Genomic DNA, 14,126 nt, shown 5'->3' with positions numbered 1-14,126 from the left:
TTAATCGCAGTGAGCAAACAAAAGTTATTGGAATTCAAAGAAAATATCAAGGGAAATTATATTCAAGGAGAGGATTTTTCCCAATAGCTTCCAAATGATTCAAAAGCACTGCCATATGAAGCAGCGCATTTCGTATACACACGTTGGGTTCAATCGATGCTTCATAGGTAAGTAAATATATATATATATATATATATATATATATATATATATATATAAATACGCTTCATAGGCTTCATAGGTAAATATTTTTCAGTAAAGAAGGCATACGAAAATATAGTGTCATCATGTAAAGTACTTCACTTCAACTTACACTACAGAACAGGCTACAGCCTTCAGGTCATTTACATGTTTTTGTGGGTTCATACTGATAGAATTTACTGTTCACCATTCTTTTGGATATTTCGGGGGCCTGTTTCTTGGCGCCAGCCTGAGCCTGAGGCTACAGTGCACTACGTGGCTACGCCAGCATATCGGTGTTTTGGGTTTCCATGGAAACATTAACAAACTCAGACACAATGCTGGCGTGTTGTGAATTAATCTCAAATGCTGCACCAATGCGGTAGTGTAGCCCAGCCCACTGTGCGTCATGCCATGATCATGGCGGCCTGGAAATTGACATTTGCTTTCAAGTTTTCAAGTTGCTGTTTGTGTTGCTAGCTTGTCTTCACTCCTTAAGTCAGCACCTATCAGCATCATACATGTACATGGATCAAAAAAATGGATCTTGGATCTTATCTGTTCTTGGAGATCCAAGATCCATTTTCTTAGATCCGTATACATGTCTGATGCTGATAGGTAGGTACTTAAGGACAGAAAGCAAGCTAGCAACAGCAACTTGAAAACTTACAAGTAAATATCAATTAGATTCTAAATTTGTACTTTTGAGTTGAGATCCAGTGAGACCTTAGAATTTAGATCCTTACCTAGATGAAGATTCACTTGGTGCAACCCACACAAGTTCTTTTTTAGTAATTTTATGTGATTGCATGTCATAACTCATAATATATATAGTTTTGTGGGCTGCCAGCAGGGACTTATTGACACAGAAACTCTTGGAGACATGGTTTCAGATGTTGTGCTGGTGGGATCAACCAGGCTTATAAATCCATGAGGGCTGTTCACGACGTCGGTTTATCCCGTTTAATAAACCGTAAACATGTTTATTTTTTGAAGGACCAATCAGCGTCGACCTGATCCTGACGTCACATCTCGTCAATGACGTCAGACCTCCGCCGTAAACCGTTTATGCGGTTGATGCCTCAGAGCATCAACATGGCGCGTAAACGCGTTAATGTGACAATGATGGCGATGTGCGGCAAACTCGTGAGGCGAGTTGTGAGTTAGGAAATTTGAATTCGGACAGTTCAGGGGCTGGTAGGTGAATAAATGAGTTTCAAAATAACCCTGCACGGGTTGCAGAGGACCTAGAATGGTAGGTTTTATTATTTCATTGTAATTAAGACCTATTTTGAGCATCGTTCTCTGCTAACCAGCGTCTAGCGTCGTGGGTATTTTGTGGTGAAAACTGTCCTTATTCTTGCAATATGTCATGATATGGGACATATTTCCATCAGATTATCTTTTCTTTGCACCTTTTACAGTATCGTCTCAATTGCTTATTAGTTGTCACTGTAAGTAAACATTTGTGCTTCGTAAACGTAAACGCCGTGTGACGTCACAGCCGCGGACGTGCCCCGAGGGCAGTTTATGTAAACCACATAAACCGACGTCGTGAACAGCCCTATGGTCTTGGTTTACTGTCAGATCCTGTTAGCTCATAGATCTTGAATATATTTTTCACACTGAATCAGATGGGATAATGTATCCAAACTTGCAGTTTGCTTCAAGATCCACTGAGTGACTGAGATAATAGATTTATCACTCAGATTCATGCACATCACATGTCTGATTAGTGATTACTGATTAGTATGCTTTCTAAATGTATTCTGCCCTGAAAACTGTATGTGCCATGCTAGCCATTCAAATTTTCATTGTCACTTTGTAGATACTTGCAAGTGCTTCTGTGCCAGTTGTTGGTGAACAGCACAGGCTATGAGCTATTTAACAATAAGGGAAGGCTACAGAATGCCAATAAAGTACCTAAGTGAGCAGCATGATGACCAACAATGACTAGGTAGATACATAATAGTCATAGCTCTGGTTTTGTTTCTTTGATTGGCTCTTAAATGGATTTAGAAGATATTAATTGGTACCAAAGTTGAAATTATTGATGCATGATGTATACTCTGTCATCTTTTTTCAGATTAATTAGTTGCTGATTTCACCTCATCATGGCAACAGGCTTCTCCTTTGGAGGCACTCCCGCTTCCAGTGCATCAACAGGCTTCAGCTTTGGAGCAACTCCAGCAGCCAGCACAGGATTCTCCTTTGGTGCATCAGCTGCCAAACCAGCGGGGACCACCCTTACTCTTCCTACAGCATCTTCAGCTGGCACTGGTTTCAGTTTTGGTGCGGCCCCTGCGGCCAGCACGCAGGCATCGACAGGATTCGGCTTTGGTGCGACTCCAGCTGCCAGCACACAGGCCTCGACTGGATTCAGCTTCGGAGCGACACCAGCTGCCACCTCCGCCGCCCAGCCGGCGACCGGGTTCAGCCTCGGTGCCCCGGCCGCGACTCCTGCCGCCTCCACGGGGTTCAGTTTCGGCAGCGCGGCCGCCCCCCAGCCGTCCACTGGGTTTGGCCTGGGTACGGCGGTGACCTCGTCGGCGCCGGCGCTGACGCTGAACCTGGGCGGCGCGGCGCCGGCGTCCAGCGCGGCCGTCGGCCTCGGCGGCAAGCTGCAGGTGGGACTGGGCGGCACGGTAACGGCGCTGGACGGTTCGGGCAGCGGCGCGGAGGGCAAGGCCGACGGCAAGGCGCCCAAGGAGACGGACGTGCCGCCCGAGATCGTGCAGACGGTGCGCGAGTTCGAGAAACACGTCAAGGAGCAGAAGGCCGAGGGCGAACAGATCGCGCGCCACTCGTGGGGCTCGGTGCAGAACGTGGGCGAGGAGACGGCCGCGCTGCGCCGGCTGCTGGCCGCCGTGGAGGCGTCCGTGCAGCGGCACGCGGCCGCCGCCGCCCAGCTCAAACAGGACGTCTGTGCGCTGCTGAAGCGGGCCGAGGTGGCACAGCGCACCTCGGAGATCTCTGCCGGCCTGCAGCACGAGAACACGGCGCCGCAGGAGCTGTTCGAGCGGCTGGTGCAGCAGTACGAGGCGGACATGGTCACCTACCGGCGCCAGATCGACCAGCTCGAGTCGCTGCTGGCCGCCGCCGACGGCACCGGGTTCGTCTCGCCCGAGGAGCTGATGCGCTCCATCCGGCAGCTGCACGAGACGTTCGTCTGGCTGGCCGGCCACCTGCAGACCGTGCACGAGAAGGTGCAGGCGCTCAAGGACCACTACCTGGCCTACCGGCGCACCGTAGTCGGCGACACGAGTGACGTGTTCGCGGCGCGCTCCTCTGCTGCGCCGGCGCGGCCCGCCTCGCCGCCGCCGCCGCGGCCCGGGCCGTCCCCGTTCGCGGTGGACAGGAACGCGGCGGCGGCGGCCGTGGCACAGGCGCTGGGCCAGCCGCCGCCGCCGGTGGCCGCGCCCGCCGTCGGCGCGCCGCTGTACGGGGCCACGCCGGCCGCCGCGCCCGCTGCCGGAGGTCTGTTTGGCAGCGGCTCCACGACGTTCGGCGCGGCGGCGGCGGCCAACCCGTTCGGAACTGCGGGAGCCGGCCTGAAGCTCGACCCGCCGCCCGGTAGCAAGCGAGGAAAAACGAACTGATTCAGACCAGCGCCCCGAAAAGATAAAAGATTTGTAACAGGATTGTTAACTTGTTGCCTGGAACACTTGGCCTGTAAATGGACGATGCCGTTAAAAATGACAACGAGCAACATTTTTGTCTTTGTTTCATGGCTGGCTGGTGAAGTTAAACTTGTCATACTCTGTCATCAGTGTGAAATAATATGGACCTAAAAATAAAGCAATTACGATGTGGGATTGCGAGCGTTTGCGAGCCGCGGGCTCAGGGGTACTGAGCGAGGACACGGACACCGTTCGATCAGTCCGGAATCTAGCTAGTTAGGTAATGTTCGCTTCGTGTTGCGAGGTTTGGAACGTGACGGATATGTCCGTTTCTGCTGCTGGCAGTGACGCAGACATTTGGCCGGGCTATAAGGACGAGCCGGGCCGAGCACGCTGCTCTGGCAGCGGATTCACCAAATATCTGTCTAGCAACTTCAGGTTCAGAAATTTGCCGGCCTATGCCTTTCCGTCTTGGCTCTGGCAGCGAATGCTGCATGCTGGGAATGGAAGAAGAAGACTTGTGAGACATAAACGGCGCCTATATTACACTCTACGATTCCAAATTACATTCAAAAAGAACTAACCGAACGACTGCTGACAGCAGTTATCCAATTGAATGCTGTCTTATCTGCAAACGCTATTCGTGAGCTGCTCTTTGTTCCAAAGTGAACAGGATCCGGCCTTTGTCAACCTTGTGCTCGGGCTCATCAAGCTCTCAAGTCAAAGTCATATATGTGTTTCTTTTGTTTTTTTGTTTCTTGTGATTTTCGGAGAGTGTTTGAAGATCCTTGAAATTTGAAGCTTTGAATAGGCATAGCAATGGCAGCAGCATCAGAGCCGCTTTCTCTTCAAGCAGGTACTGTTCGATCAATCCTTCAATTTGAATTATGCCAATTTTCTTAAATACTGATGTTATTATGCTCGCCTTACAGTTTGAGTTACACTATTTCCAGAATGTCTTGACTGATAAGGCTATATTGAAGCTTCATTCAACCTTCTTTTTTCTCAGGGCGTGCTCACAGTTTTTGGACTAATAACATTCAGTACCTAGTAGCCAGTAGGTACCTAGGTAGTAAAGCTGGTGTCACGGCTTGTTTTTTTTTGCAACCAAGGAGGGGTGCTGTGGGCTAGGTTGTAAGTTTTAGGTTGAAGTTATAGGTAAGGAGGGGTGCTGTGGGCTAGGTTGTAAGTTTTAGGTGGTAGGTTTTAGGTTGAAGTTATAGGTAAGGTTAGGTCAGGTTTGGTTAGGTTTGGTTTGGTTTAAAGTTTGATAAAGCATCTCTGGTAATAATGCCTCTCCTTGGCTGCAAAAAACAAGTGTGACACCTGCTTTACAACTACCTAACCTTCTATGTCATCTGGCCAATCCTGTGTCAAGTCCCCTCTGACCTCGAGCACCATTTGCAGGACGACATGGAATCTTCTTTGTTCGAGAGACTCTGAATCCGGAGTCAGTGTCTGTGCAGAGATTAGTTTTCTTGTGATATTTATGGGTAGATGCCTGCTGTTCAGTGTATTGGACTCATGAATGTAATTTTCTTATTTTGCTCGCAGATGTTTCAAGAGCTTTGGAACTTTTGGAGAAACTTCAAAAGTGTAAGTATAACTGTCCATCCCACAGTCTCCCTGCTATAAGAAACCAGTTTAAAGTCGCTCCACTTCCAGCAATTAATAATCTGAGACTGCTGAATCATGGAATGGCTGAATGAAGGGGGTAGTCTACAGTTTGTGCAACAAGGAGCTGTGAGTTGAAGCTAGTTGAGTGGGATGAAGAGTGAAGTCTATGCTACTATTAAGAAAAATTTAAATTTAGTTAGCTCAAGTCCATTATTACCATGGCTATCCAATAATTTTCATGTGTTTTCTATTTGAAACTCTTCCTTTGCATGAGACACTCAGGAATCTACAAAGCTGCCAGGTGGTCAGTTTCAGTAGTGGTGAAGTCTGGAACAGCCCCTTTGGCTCTATTGAGCCACTATCGTACTGTTGCCACTTTTCCCAGCTGGTGAGGTGCCCTCGGCCAAGCTGGTCGCCCTGCAGGAGGTGCTGCGGTCCGAGTTTCTGGGTGCTGTTCGAGGCGTTTACGAGCACGTCTACGAGACGGTGGTGATGCCCGGCTCGCCCGAGACGCGGGCCTCCGCCACCGCGAAGGTATGACAAATGGGTTGCAAAGTGTTGGTGGTTTGGTTCAGCTCTTGAATATCGCTTGTTTGGGGGACATGTGGGGATTCCTTGTTTTGAGCTCATCTCACCATATGAATACCGGCACTCAGCTCTTGGATTTGGGACCTGGGAGTGGTGTCATTTGTGGTCACGGCACTAACTACTCGTCCCCGCCCACCCAGGCTACGGTAGCGGCGTTTGCGGCCTCCGAGGGCCAGGCGCACCCGCGGCTGATCAGACTCTCCCGCACCGAGCACGGCTTCGGCTTCAACATCGCCGGCGGCGAGGGCCCGGACGCGCCCGTCCTGGTGAGTCGCGTGCTGGCGAGCGGCGCGGCCGAGCGCCAGGGCGGCCTGCGGCGTGGCGACCAGCTCATCACGGTGGACGGCCGCCCGGTGGAGGGCGAGACGCACGGCGAGGTGGTGCGTCTGCTGCGAGAGGCCGGCGACCAGGTGACGCTGCTGGTGCGCCACGCGCCCGAGCTGCTCGACGCCCTCGAGCGCCGGCTGGAAAGCGCGCGCGCGGCGGCGGCGCGCGCCTCCGGCCGCTGAGGGGGGAGGAGGCGCGCGCCGCCGGCCGCTGAGAGGGGAGGAAGCGCGCGCCGCCGGCCGCTGATCGGGGAGGAAGCGCGCGCCGCCGGCCGCTGAGAGGGGAGAGGAACCGGTGGGCGAGCAGTGAGTCGGGCTGGAATCGCGATATTCTCGCGTGGCCCGAATTCGCGATGTCCTCCGCATCTCAGTGGCTTTCTATTGATAACGAAAATAGCCCTTGGAGCTGCTTAAAGTCTCATAAATATTTGTCCTAAGGGTATTACACGACATACATGTCGTGCTTTGTTACCTAGTGCCTTGCTTCTGCTCGTTGAGCTTCGTTTTGTGAGAGCTCCGCAGTCTGTAAATGTGCCTTGTCTTTGTGATACCGGCGTGCGTAATGCGTGTCGCCTTCCAATGCTGCTTTCCAAAGCCTTCTCGTTGTGATCGTCAGGGCATTATATGAGAGGGGAAGAATGTGCCTGGCTAGTTTTGGGGCAGTTTTGCGCCGGGAACAGATGCCATTTTTATCGACCCCCTTTCCATTTCTTACAGTTTGTTCGACCCACGCGAAATGTCACCGACAGTTGACAATATGCAAAGATTGATCTCTTTACTCCTCACTTTTACAACTCTGGTGTAGACCGTAATCTTGTATTCTCGGTCATGAATGGACTCGACGTTCTTCGTTTTGGCTGACATAAGGCCTTCGTCACGGCATGAAACCGGCATCAGCAAAGGTGTTTTCTGATAGATGGCTGTCTTGTTATAAGGAGATTTTAAGATCTTATGTCTAGAATTACGCAAAAGCGATTTCGGCTTCTTATATAGCTATTTGAGTAATTGCATCACGGCTGCTCTTTTCAGTTCAGTTGTGATGTGAAGCTTTTCTTTATTACAGAGGTCAGAATACTCGAATAGCTCAACTACACGTTTTTAAGATGAATTCGCATAGCCCTGTTTGTCCTATTTTGCTAAGACCTCTGAAAGTGATTTTTAAAGATTGTCGATTCTTGTCATATGTGCCATCATTACCCTTTTCCATGTATCAGTATTTATCTGATTATGTCTAGCCATGCAGTATCATCAGCATTACACTATTGATCTTCCAGCTCGTGGATGCGATATTTCCCCTGATCATCCCATTTCGTCTTCGTCGTTGAATGGTTGTGTCAGATCTCGACTACACCTTCACTAAATAACTGGCAGTTTATTATTGTTTTTTTGCCTGTTGTGTAGATTCGCTCGGTCGCACGTGCGAGTGGGGCGTGCGATTGTGGCGAGATCTTGTATAGACGGACACCTCGACCCCTGTGTGGTTGTGAACGCGGTTGTTTGATACTCCTTGTGCTTGCTGCTGTGGCAAGGTCGCTTTACTGCGCCAATTCAGAATCTAAATATTTGTGCTTGTGTTGTGAGCTTTCTCCGTCGTTTGAGCTGTGCAAATCTGTGACTTTTACAAAGGACTGTTTGTAACGAGCGCTTCCACTCTATTTCGCCCTGTGCCTTGTTGTTTTGAAGCTGTCATTGTGTTGCCAGTTGTTTTTTTTTGTGGTGTGTGGCAAGACTCACCACATCGCTTTGGACTGTTTTGATTTAGAGTCAGATCTAAACTCAGTAGTGAAATGGTAGTACAATTTATGAATAGTACAATAAACGTGCTTTTAGATGGTCTGGTCTTTTGGATGGTCTTTTGTCTACATGTTCGGGATACGACAAATGAACGCCCATGCACAGTCACGACTCTGACGGCTAGACGTGCCGTGCGCTCATCTATAATTAATTTCAATTGTCCTTTGGACTGAGCTTCGTAAGTGCGACCGTCTACGTATTCGGCTGCGTATTCGATCTCCAATCACCATAAACAATACACATTTCACTTCTTATTTTCCTTCCTTAGCACGGCATGAAGCGGACTCGAGCTGAACAACATTTTCTTTAAAGCGTTTCTTAGAAGTAAAGGTGAAGTGATACTGTTTCTTTTTTTTTAGATAGCATTTTGGTTTATTTTGGTCGCAGCTGACCACGTTAGGAAACGAAATCGCCTTACTCGTACGTCATATTCCAGTCGACTTCAGTAGGTACTTGGTTCACAGAGGCTACGGTTGCCCGTCTCGATAACAAAAGACGGGAACCAGCCTTGACCTAATAAACCGTGCATGCATCGACACACTCGCAAGCGCGCGCCAGACGTACTTTGGTTACTTTACCACTTTCCAAACGCAGCCCGTCGATACAGTCGTCGCTCCTTTACGCGCTATAACGGCGCTTTGCTTCACGCCATCTAAGGTCTGCTTGCTCCCTCAGAACCCGACTATACCACCTTCCACTGTCACTTTCTCATCAAACCGACATCTGTCCATCTTTCCGACCATATCCCGTACGTCACCCACCGGTCCGGGCCGCTAGCTATCACTGGCTCTCTGCGTCTCCCCTATCAGCGTCCGTGTGAGTTGATCAGCGTCTGCTCGTCGTCCGACTCAATCTCGGCCTCTGGCGGCTGGTCGGCCCGGCCGGCGGAGTGGTACTCCAGCTGCTCCGGGGGGTCGCTGCCGCCGCAGTCGGAGCTCAGCTGAAGGTGCTCCGGCGGGTCGCTGCTCCCGTACTCAGAGGAGCGGGCCATGCACGGCGTCTCTGAACCACTCACCTGGCGGCTGCGGCTCTGCGGAGGGGGGGGGGGCAGTGTGAGAATATCAGGGGGCCATGCAGGGCGTCTCGGAGAGGGGGAGGAGGGGTGGCGAGACGACAGCCTTACGTCAAACTGAGCACGGCTGTTCGATAACAGCTGATAACAAAACGATAACAAAATTTGCATCTCACTGCATCACGCATATGAAATGAGGATCACCAGAATGTTTTCGTTTCTGTGATGTTCATTGAATTGATGCTGATACATGATTAACATTTAACATAGAGGACAAAGTATATACCGGCTTTAACCACCTGACCAAACCACCCATCATCTGTATAACAGACCCGGCATCCCTCCCCAGTCCACTCCCTACACGTAAACTGCTATCGAGTCCACCGACCTCTGCCAGCAGCGGCGTCTCCTCGTCCTTCCTCCCGGGCGCGCTGACCAGTCGCCGGTACGAGACGAGCGTCACCGTCAGCACGGCCGCCATCAGCGAGGAGAGTGTGCCGTACATGGCGCGCGGCCCGGCGTACTGGTACAGGTACGAGAACGCCACGGGAGTCACCAGACGAGAGATGTTGGCCATCGCCTTCATCAGGCCCCACCAGAAACCCTGTGACGGGAGTGAGTACCGTCAGACAATGTGTGAGCGTCTGAGGAACGACAAATGTCACGCATGCACCCAGCAAGATATCGTATCCAATCCTGCAATATCTTTACAACGTCTACTGAACTGCCTACACATCATCGATTGAAGTTGGTGTATGTTTCAGTTTGAAGAGTTAGTCATCTATACGATAAGACGTTATTTTGTGCAGTTTTACCACCGGCCGTCGCTCCAAGTTTTCGCCAGCCGTCTCTGACCTCACCTCCGATCCTGGTGAGAGGCACTTTGAGAAGAGGGCGTTACACATGGAGGCCAGCAGGGCCACTGCTATACCATGCAGCACCAGTTCAGTGACGTACTGGCTCAGGTAGATCCGCGGCACCGTGGCGCACCTGAACGGGAGACACGCGGCGGCTGATGAGGAAGGGCAGGGGAAAGTGCGCATGGAGTTCACCAAATTCATAAGATCGCCTTGCCTGCAAACTTGTACTTTTAGGCCTTGTAATGTCGATGTCCGTCTTCGATACTCATATTCTAAGCCTAACGGGACATTTGCGGAGGGCTTTGATTCCTGTTAATTAGGCTCTCTTTGTAATGCACGGATGTACGCCGATAAATGAGGGCAGTGTATGAAAATATGTGACAGATTGGTGACATACGACGGAGGCCGGTCCACTCACCAGCTCTGTTCGGGCGGACAGCCCAGCGGAACTTGTGCAGACTCCGTGGTGTTGGCCATGACGGCAGCGCTGATAGGGAAACGGGTGGGCGTCAATTGAACAGTCGCATTCATTACAATTGGTGTGTGTTGACCCGTATAATAGTGTGACATACACTGCAAGACGTTTACCTTAGTCATTAGACAAGTAAGCATCAAAACATCGTTGGTAATCCTGCCCAGCGCGCACTCACCCGCTCAAGGCCTCGGTGGCGTTAGTTCCGATCGTGTCCGGCAGAGGCGCCACGGTCGGCGGCATCTCGGAGCCCCAAGGCAACGACACAAAGAACCCGAGGAAGCCGACCACGGACCCAGCAAGCAGCAGTGAACGCTCGCCAAACCTGGGGGGACATACAAATATAAGGGCGGAATCGATTATGTGATATATTACAGCACGGTAAACGCCGTCGTGTTACGTTCCAAAATTTGATGACGAGAGACATTTCAAATGGAAAAATTAAACTTCGCGCACTCCCAACCAGCTGCTACCATTCCACACTGGCCTTGCGACCTCAGACATAAATCCTGTAACCTAACAGTTCTGAACCGCTGACCTGTTGGCGAGTTCGGCCATCTGACCTTAGACCCGGGCCGGTTACTGACCTGTTGGCGAGTTCGGCCATCTGACCTCAGACCTGGGCCGGTTACTGACCTGTTGGCCAGTTTAGCCGTGACCACGAACATGGTGGTCGATACGAGACTGAAGCCCATCATGAGGAAGCCGTATGTGCGGACGGCGCGCTCCTCGGGCCAGCCGTTCATGTCCATAAACATGGGCACCAGCAGACTGGTGGGTAGATAGGGGTCATCTCAGGTCAATGAGAGGACTCAGCGGCGATAACGGCACGGTTAGCGCCAGCTGTAAATAGTAATGATAGGCTTGCATACTTACCAGACCCGAAATGATACGAATCCGGAGGATGAGTGGCATCAGCAGGCTGTGAATGTCATTAAATAATGCTACTTTTCAATATCGTTCAAAACCGTTTAAAAAATCCGACCAATAGACACACCGAGGGCCCAGCACTCAGCAGCCTCCCAGAGCTCGACGTACCCACCACCCAGCGCTGCCACTCACGAGTCGTTGAAGAGCAGGATGCAGCCGACGCTGCACATGACCATGATGCAGGTGGCGATACCGACGTAGTTGGATCGCACGCCGTCCGCCCGCCTCCTGCCGAGTCCTCCGCCGCCTCCGCCCAGGCCAAGCTCCAGCTCCTGGTAGGCGATCTCGTTGTCGAAGAAGAAGAAGTAGAGTAGCACGGTGGTGACGAGGAACACGCTGAAGGCGGTGATGCCGGCCACGGTGTACATGTTGAACCGGTAGCCGCCCACAGTGACACCCTCCGGGCCCAGCAGCGAGAGCAGAGTAGTGGCGCCTGTGGAAAAGAGGGAGGCGGACGGTCACACCCTCCGGGCCCCGCAGCGATAGGAAAGTGGTGGCGCCTGTCGAAGGCGATGCCATTGAATAAGGGATCTTTTTTAGCTAGCCCAGCATACTTTTTTTTTACTAGGTACTACTTTTTAGTTAGCGCAGCATCGCGCAATCTATATCACACCACCATCGCCCTAACATTTCTACGCTACGCCCATTGCCCGCCTTTATCTCCGTCTTCCATCGGCTATATACTCCGGTCGCCCGACTTGCCGGTATCTGACTGCTACGCATTCATGCTGTTTCACTACACCTCTCACTGTCTGTCTGAGTCTGACTGTCGTGTATGACTGACCTGCGCCGGGGATGTAGGCGGCGGCGGCGGCCCCTGCCAGCAGTGCCATGGCCGGGCCGCGCTCCTTGGACGTGGTGCCGCGGGTGACGAACACAGAGCCGATCACTGTGTCACCTGACAGACACGGGTCACGGTGGCATGGGGCAGACACAAGGTCAATATGACGGAACGATATGAACTTATGAGAATTCAGGTGATTCATGGACGTTAACTGACTTGCCATAAATATACCCATGGTATGAACTATTGATAGGAATGCATGACGATATCACTGTGTACTAACAACTCCCTGGAAGCCAATATCAGGCCTGAAGGAAGACATTCAAAAGCACGCCTTTGCGGTATTGTAGCACCGTCCTGGACACTTGACCTTTAGTGAACACGGACCCAGCCTCCCCAGCCCGTTATCTCGTCCCGCCACTCACTGCCGAAGAGTCCGTCGATGGCGCGGGACGCGGCCAGCAGGTAGAACGGGTGGCTGGGCACCAGGTAGGCCAGCGCCCACATCACGTAGCTGGCCATCACCATCACGGAGGTGAGCAGCGCCAGCGTGCGGAGCGACATGAGGCGCAGCACCGGACCCAGCAGCGCGTTATTTGCGATCCGCGCGATGAACATGCCGGAGATGATCCAGGCGGCGTCCGTCTTACGGGCCGCAGGGTCCAGCTGACGATAACAATGGGGGAATGGGAGCAACAGCGTGCTTGTAAAGGTTGGATGGCTGGTAGTAGGTACCACAGTACATTCGGGAAGCACCTGTATGGCTCACAACTCTCCAGCGTTCCCCTGTAATATGCTTAGCCTCTGATTTCATTTTACACCGGTAAATCAGATGGAGTCATTTGTTGGGATTGGTCAACTATGAAACGCCCGGAACATGTTGACCGGAAACATTGGCGCCCATCGAATTCATGCTCAAATCGCTCTGACGGAATATTACCCGCACCGTCAGCTGACGTGACGTCAGTCGGACCGTCAGTTCAGAGGTGCTCGGTCGTCATTAGTCACTACCGTGTCCCCACAGCTGTGACCCAGCACGGAAATCAATATCGATAGTCGATACCGAGTAATGCTGCTCGCAACGTCCTGGGATCGATTGATGTTGAGATTGATAAAACCGATTAATGCATTCTCGGCGACAGACTTACATAACACAATATCGTCCAATTAATTAAAAAGATTATACAGACAAGACAACAAGAGGTTGCAACATGACCCAGCCAACAGAAAGCAGCACCACCTTCTGGCGCGTTGAACTCACGTTCTGCATGTAGGGCCAGGTGGTGGGGACGATCATCGAGAGCGCGATGTAAGCGCACGATGTGCGGATGCAGACCAGCCAGAACGAGACGTGCCGGCGCCGCCGCTCCTCCAGAGTCTCCAGGTGCATCGTGTCGTAGATGACGCCCCCGCCGCCCGACTCCGACCTGGAGAACGGTGGATGTTAACGGTGGTAGGGATGGAAGGTGGGCACAGTTTGGTGCGGGCATTGATGGAAGTTAGAGACATGATTCGCGGTGTGCAGATGAAACGACAGCACAATACAGGAGAGTAGCACGGTGATGCACCAGTGCGCAAACGCTTCTTTGGATTACCTGCATCTGTTACGTCATGGGCGACAATGTGCAAATAGCAATACTTGTCATCGTCCCCATTTATCTTGGGAGGGAACCAGAAGATAGGTCTCAATCCAAATGACTCACAGTCGATCCTTCCCCTACCCCTTCTACCCCCATTCCTCCCCGCTGACCCACTCGAGACTTACCCTCGCCACCCGCCATCCTCCGTCTCTCAGCCCCAGTCAGTCCATACCTGCCTCCGAGCAGGTTCATCGTTAGTGTCCTGCTCCGCCGCCGGATCCAGCGCTGTCCCTCTCGGTAGCACTCTCCGGTCCGCCTCTCACACCGCCGGGCGGACGACCAGCTGACAACTGAGCGTCGCCG

The 14,126-nt window shown here is 51.9% G+C and overlaps 3 protein-coding genes across 5 annotated transcripts; 2 read left to right on the top strand and 1 right to left on the bottom strand.

The window, feature by feature from the left end:
- The first annotated feature begins 107 nt into the window (after positions 1-107).
- On the top strand, positions 108-3,994 carry LOC122387323 (nucleoporin p58/p45-like). Of its 3 annotated transcripts, none has more exons than XM_043377443.1 (2): positions 108-167; positions 2,267-3,994. In XM_043377443.1, the coding sequence occupies exon 2, from the start codon at positions 2,295-2,297 to the stop codon at positions 3,777-3,779; it is 1,485 nt and encodes a 494-aa protein (XP_043233378.1). In that variant the 5' UTR covers positions 108-167; positions 2,267-2,294; the 3' UTR covers positions 3,780-3,994. The 3 variants fall into 3 exon arrangements, with proteins under 3 accessions (XP_043233378.1, XP_043233374.1, XP_043233368.1); XM_043377439.1 differs by lacking the exon at positions 108-167 and adding an exon at positions 203-241; XM_043377433.1 differs by lacking the exon at positions 108-167 and adding an exon at positions 510-582.
- A 502-nt stretch (positions 3,995-4,496) lies between these two features.
- LOC122387315 (protein lin-7 homolog C-like) lies at positions 4,497-8,167 on the top strand. Its single transcript, XM_043377420.1, has 4 exons — positions 4,497-4,656; positions 5,355-5,396; positions 5,803-5,951; positions 6,146-8,167. Exons 1-4 carry the CDS (start codon positions 4,620-4,622, stop codon positions 6,512-6,514), a joined length of 597 nt encoding a protein of 198 aa, XP_043233355.1. The 5' UTR covers positions 4,497-4,619; the 3' UTR covers positions 6,515-8,167.
- On the bottom strand, positions 8,161-14,120 carry LOC122387307 (major facilitator superfamily domain-containing protein 8-like). The gene is made up of 11 exons (XM_043377412.1): positions 13,996-14,120; positions 13,445-13,610; positions 12,609-12,849; positions 12,184-12,297; positions 11,532-11,832; positions 11,106-11,240; positions 10,648-10,794; positions 10,416-10,484; positions 9,998-10,127; positions 9,526-9,741; positions 8,161-9,155 (listed from the first exon to the last, which is right to left on the bottom strand). The coding sequence occupies exons 1-11, from the start codon at positions 14,013-14,015 to the stop codon at positions 8,931-8,933; spliced, it is 1,764 nt and encodes a 587-aa protein (XP_043233347.1). The 5' UTR covers positions 14,016-14,120; the 3' UTR covers positions 8,161-8,930.
- Between the last annotated feature and the right edge of the window lie 6 nt (positions 14,121-14,126).

This window comes from Amphibalanus amphitrite, unplaced genomic scaffold (assembly GCF_019059575.1).
Source record: "Amphibalanus amphitrite isolate SeventyFive unplaced genomic scaffold, NRLGWU_Aamphi_draft 000016F_arrow, whole genome shotgun sequence".
Classification (NCBI taxonomy): domain Eukaryota; kingdom Metazoa; phylum Arthropoda; class Thecostraca; order Balanomorpha; family Balanidae; genus Amphibalanus; species Amphibalanus amphitrite.
Note: the sequence above shows the minus strand (reverse complement) of the source record. Positions and strands in the feature narration are given on the sequence as shown.

What these genes read in the sequence shown, in the direction of transcription:
- LOC122387323 (XM_043377443.1), top strand. Translation starts at nt 2,295, where the DNA reads ATGGCAACAGGCTTCTCCTTTGGAGGCACTCCCGCTTCCAGTGCATCA.
- LOC122387315 (XM_043377420.1), top strand. Translation starts at nt 4,620, where the DNA reads ATGGCAGCAGCATCAGAGCCGCTTTCTCTTCAAGCAG. An exon ending in GCCGCTTTCTCTTCAAGCAG is followed by an intron (nt 4,657 to 5,354) that starts GTACTGTTCGAT and finishes TTTTGCTCGCAG; the next exon opens with ATGTTTCAAGAGCTTTGGAA. An exon ending in GGGCCTCCGCCACCGCGAAG is followed by an intron (nt 5,952 to 6,145) that starts GTATGACAAATG and finishes CCGCCCACCCAG; the next exon opens with GCTACGGTAGCGGCGTTTGC.
- LOC122387307 (XM_043377412.1), bottom strand. Translation starts at nt 14,015, where the DNA reads ATGAACCTGCTCGGAGGCAG. An exon ending in CATCGACGGACTCTTCGGCA is followed by an intron (nt 12,298 to 12,608) that starts GTGAGTGGCGGG and finishes CGTGTCTGTCAG; the next exon opens with GTGACACAGTGATCGGCTCT. An exon ending in TGTCCGCCCGAACAGAGCTG is followed by an intron (nt 10,128 to 10,415) that starts GTGAGTGGACCG and finishes TCTCCCGTTCAG; the next exon opens with GTGCGCCACGGTGCCGCGGA.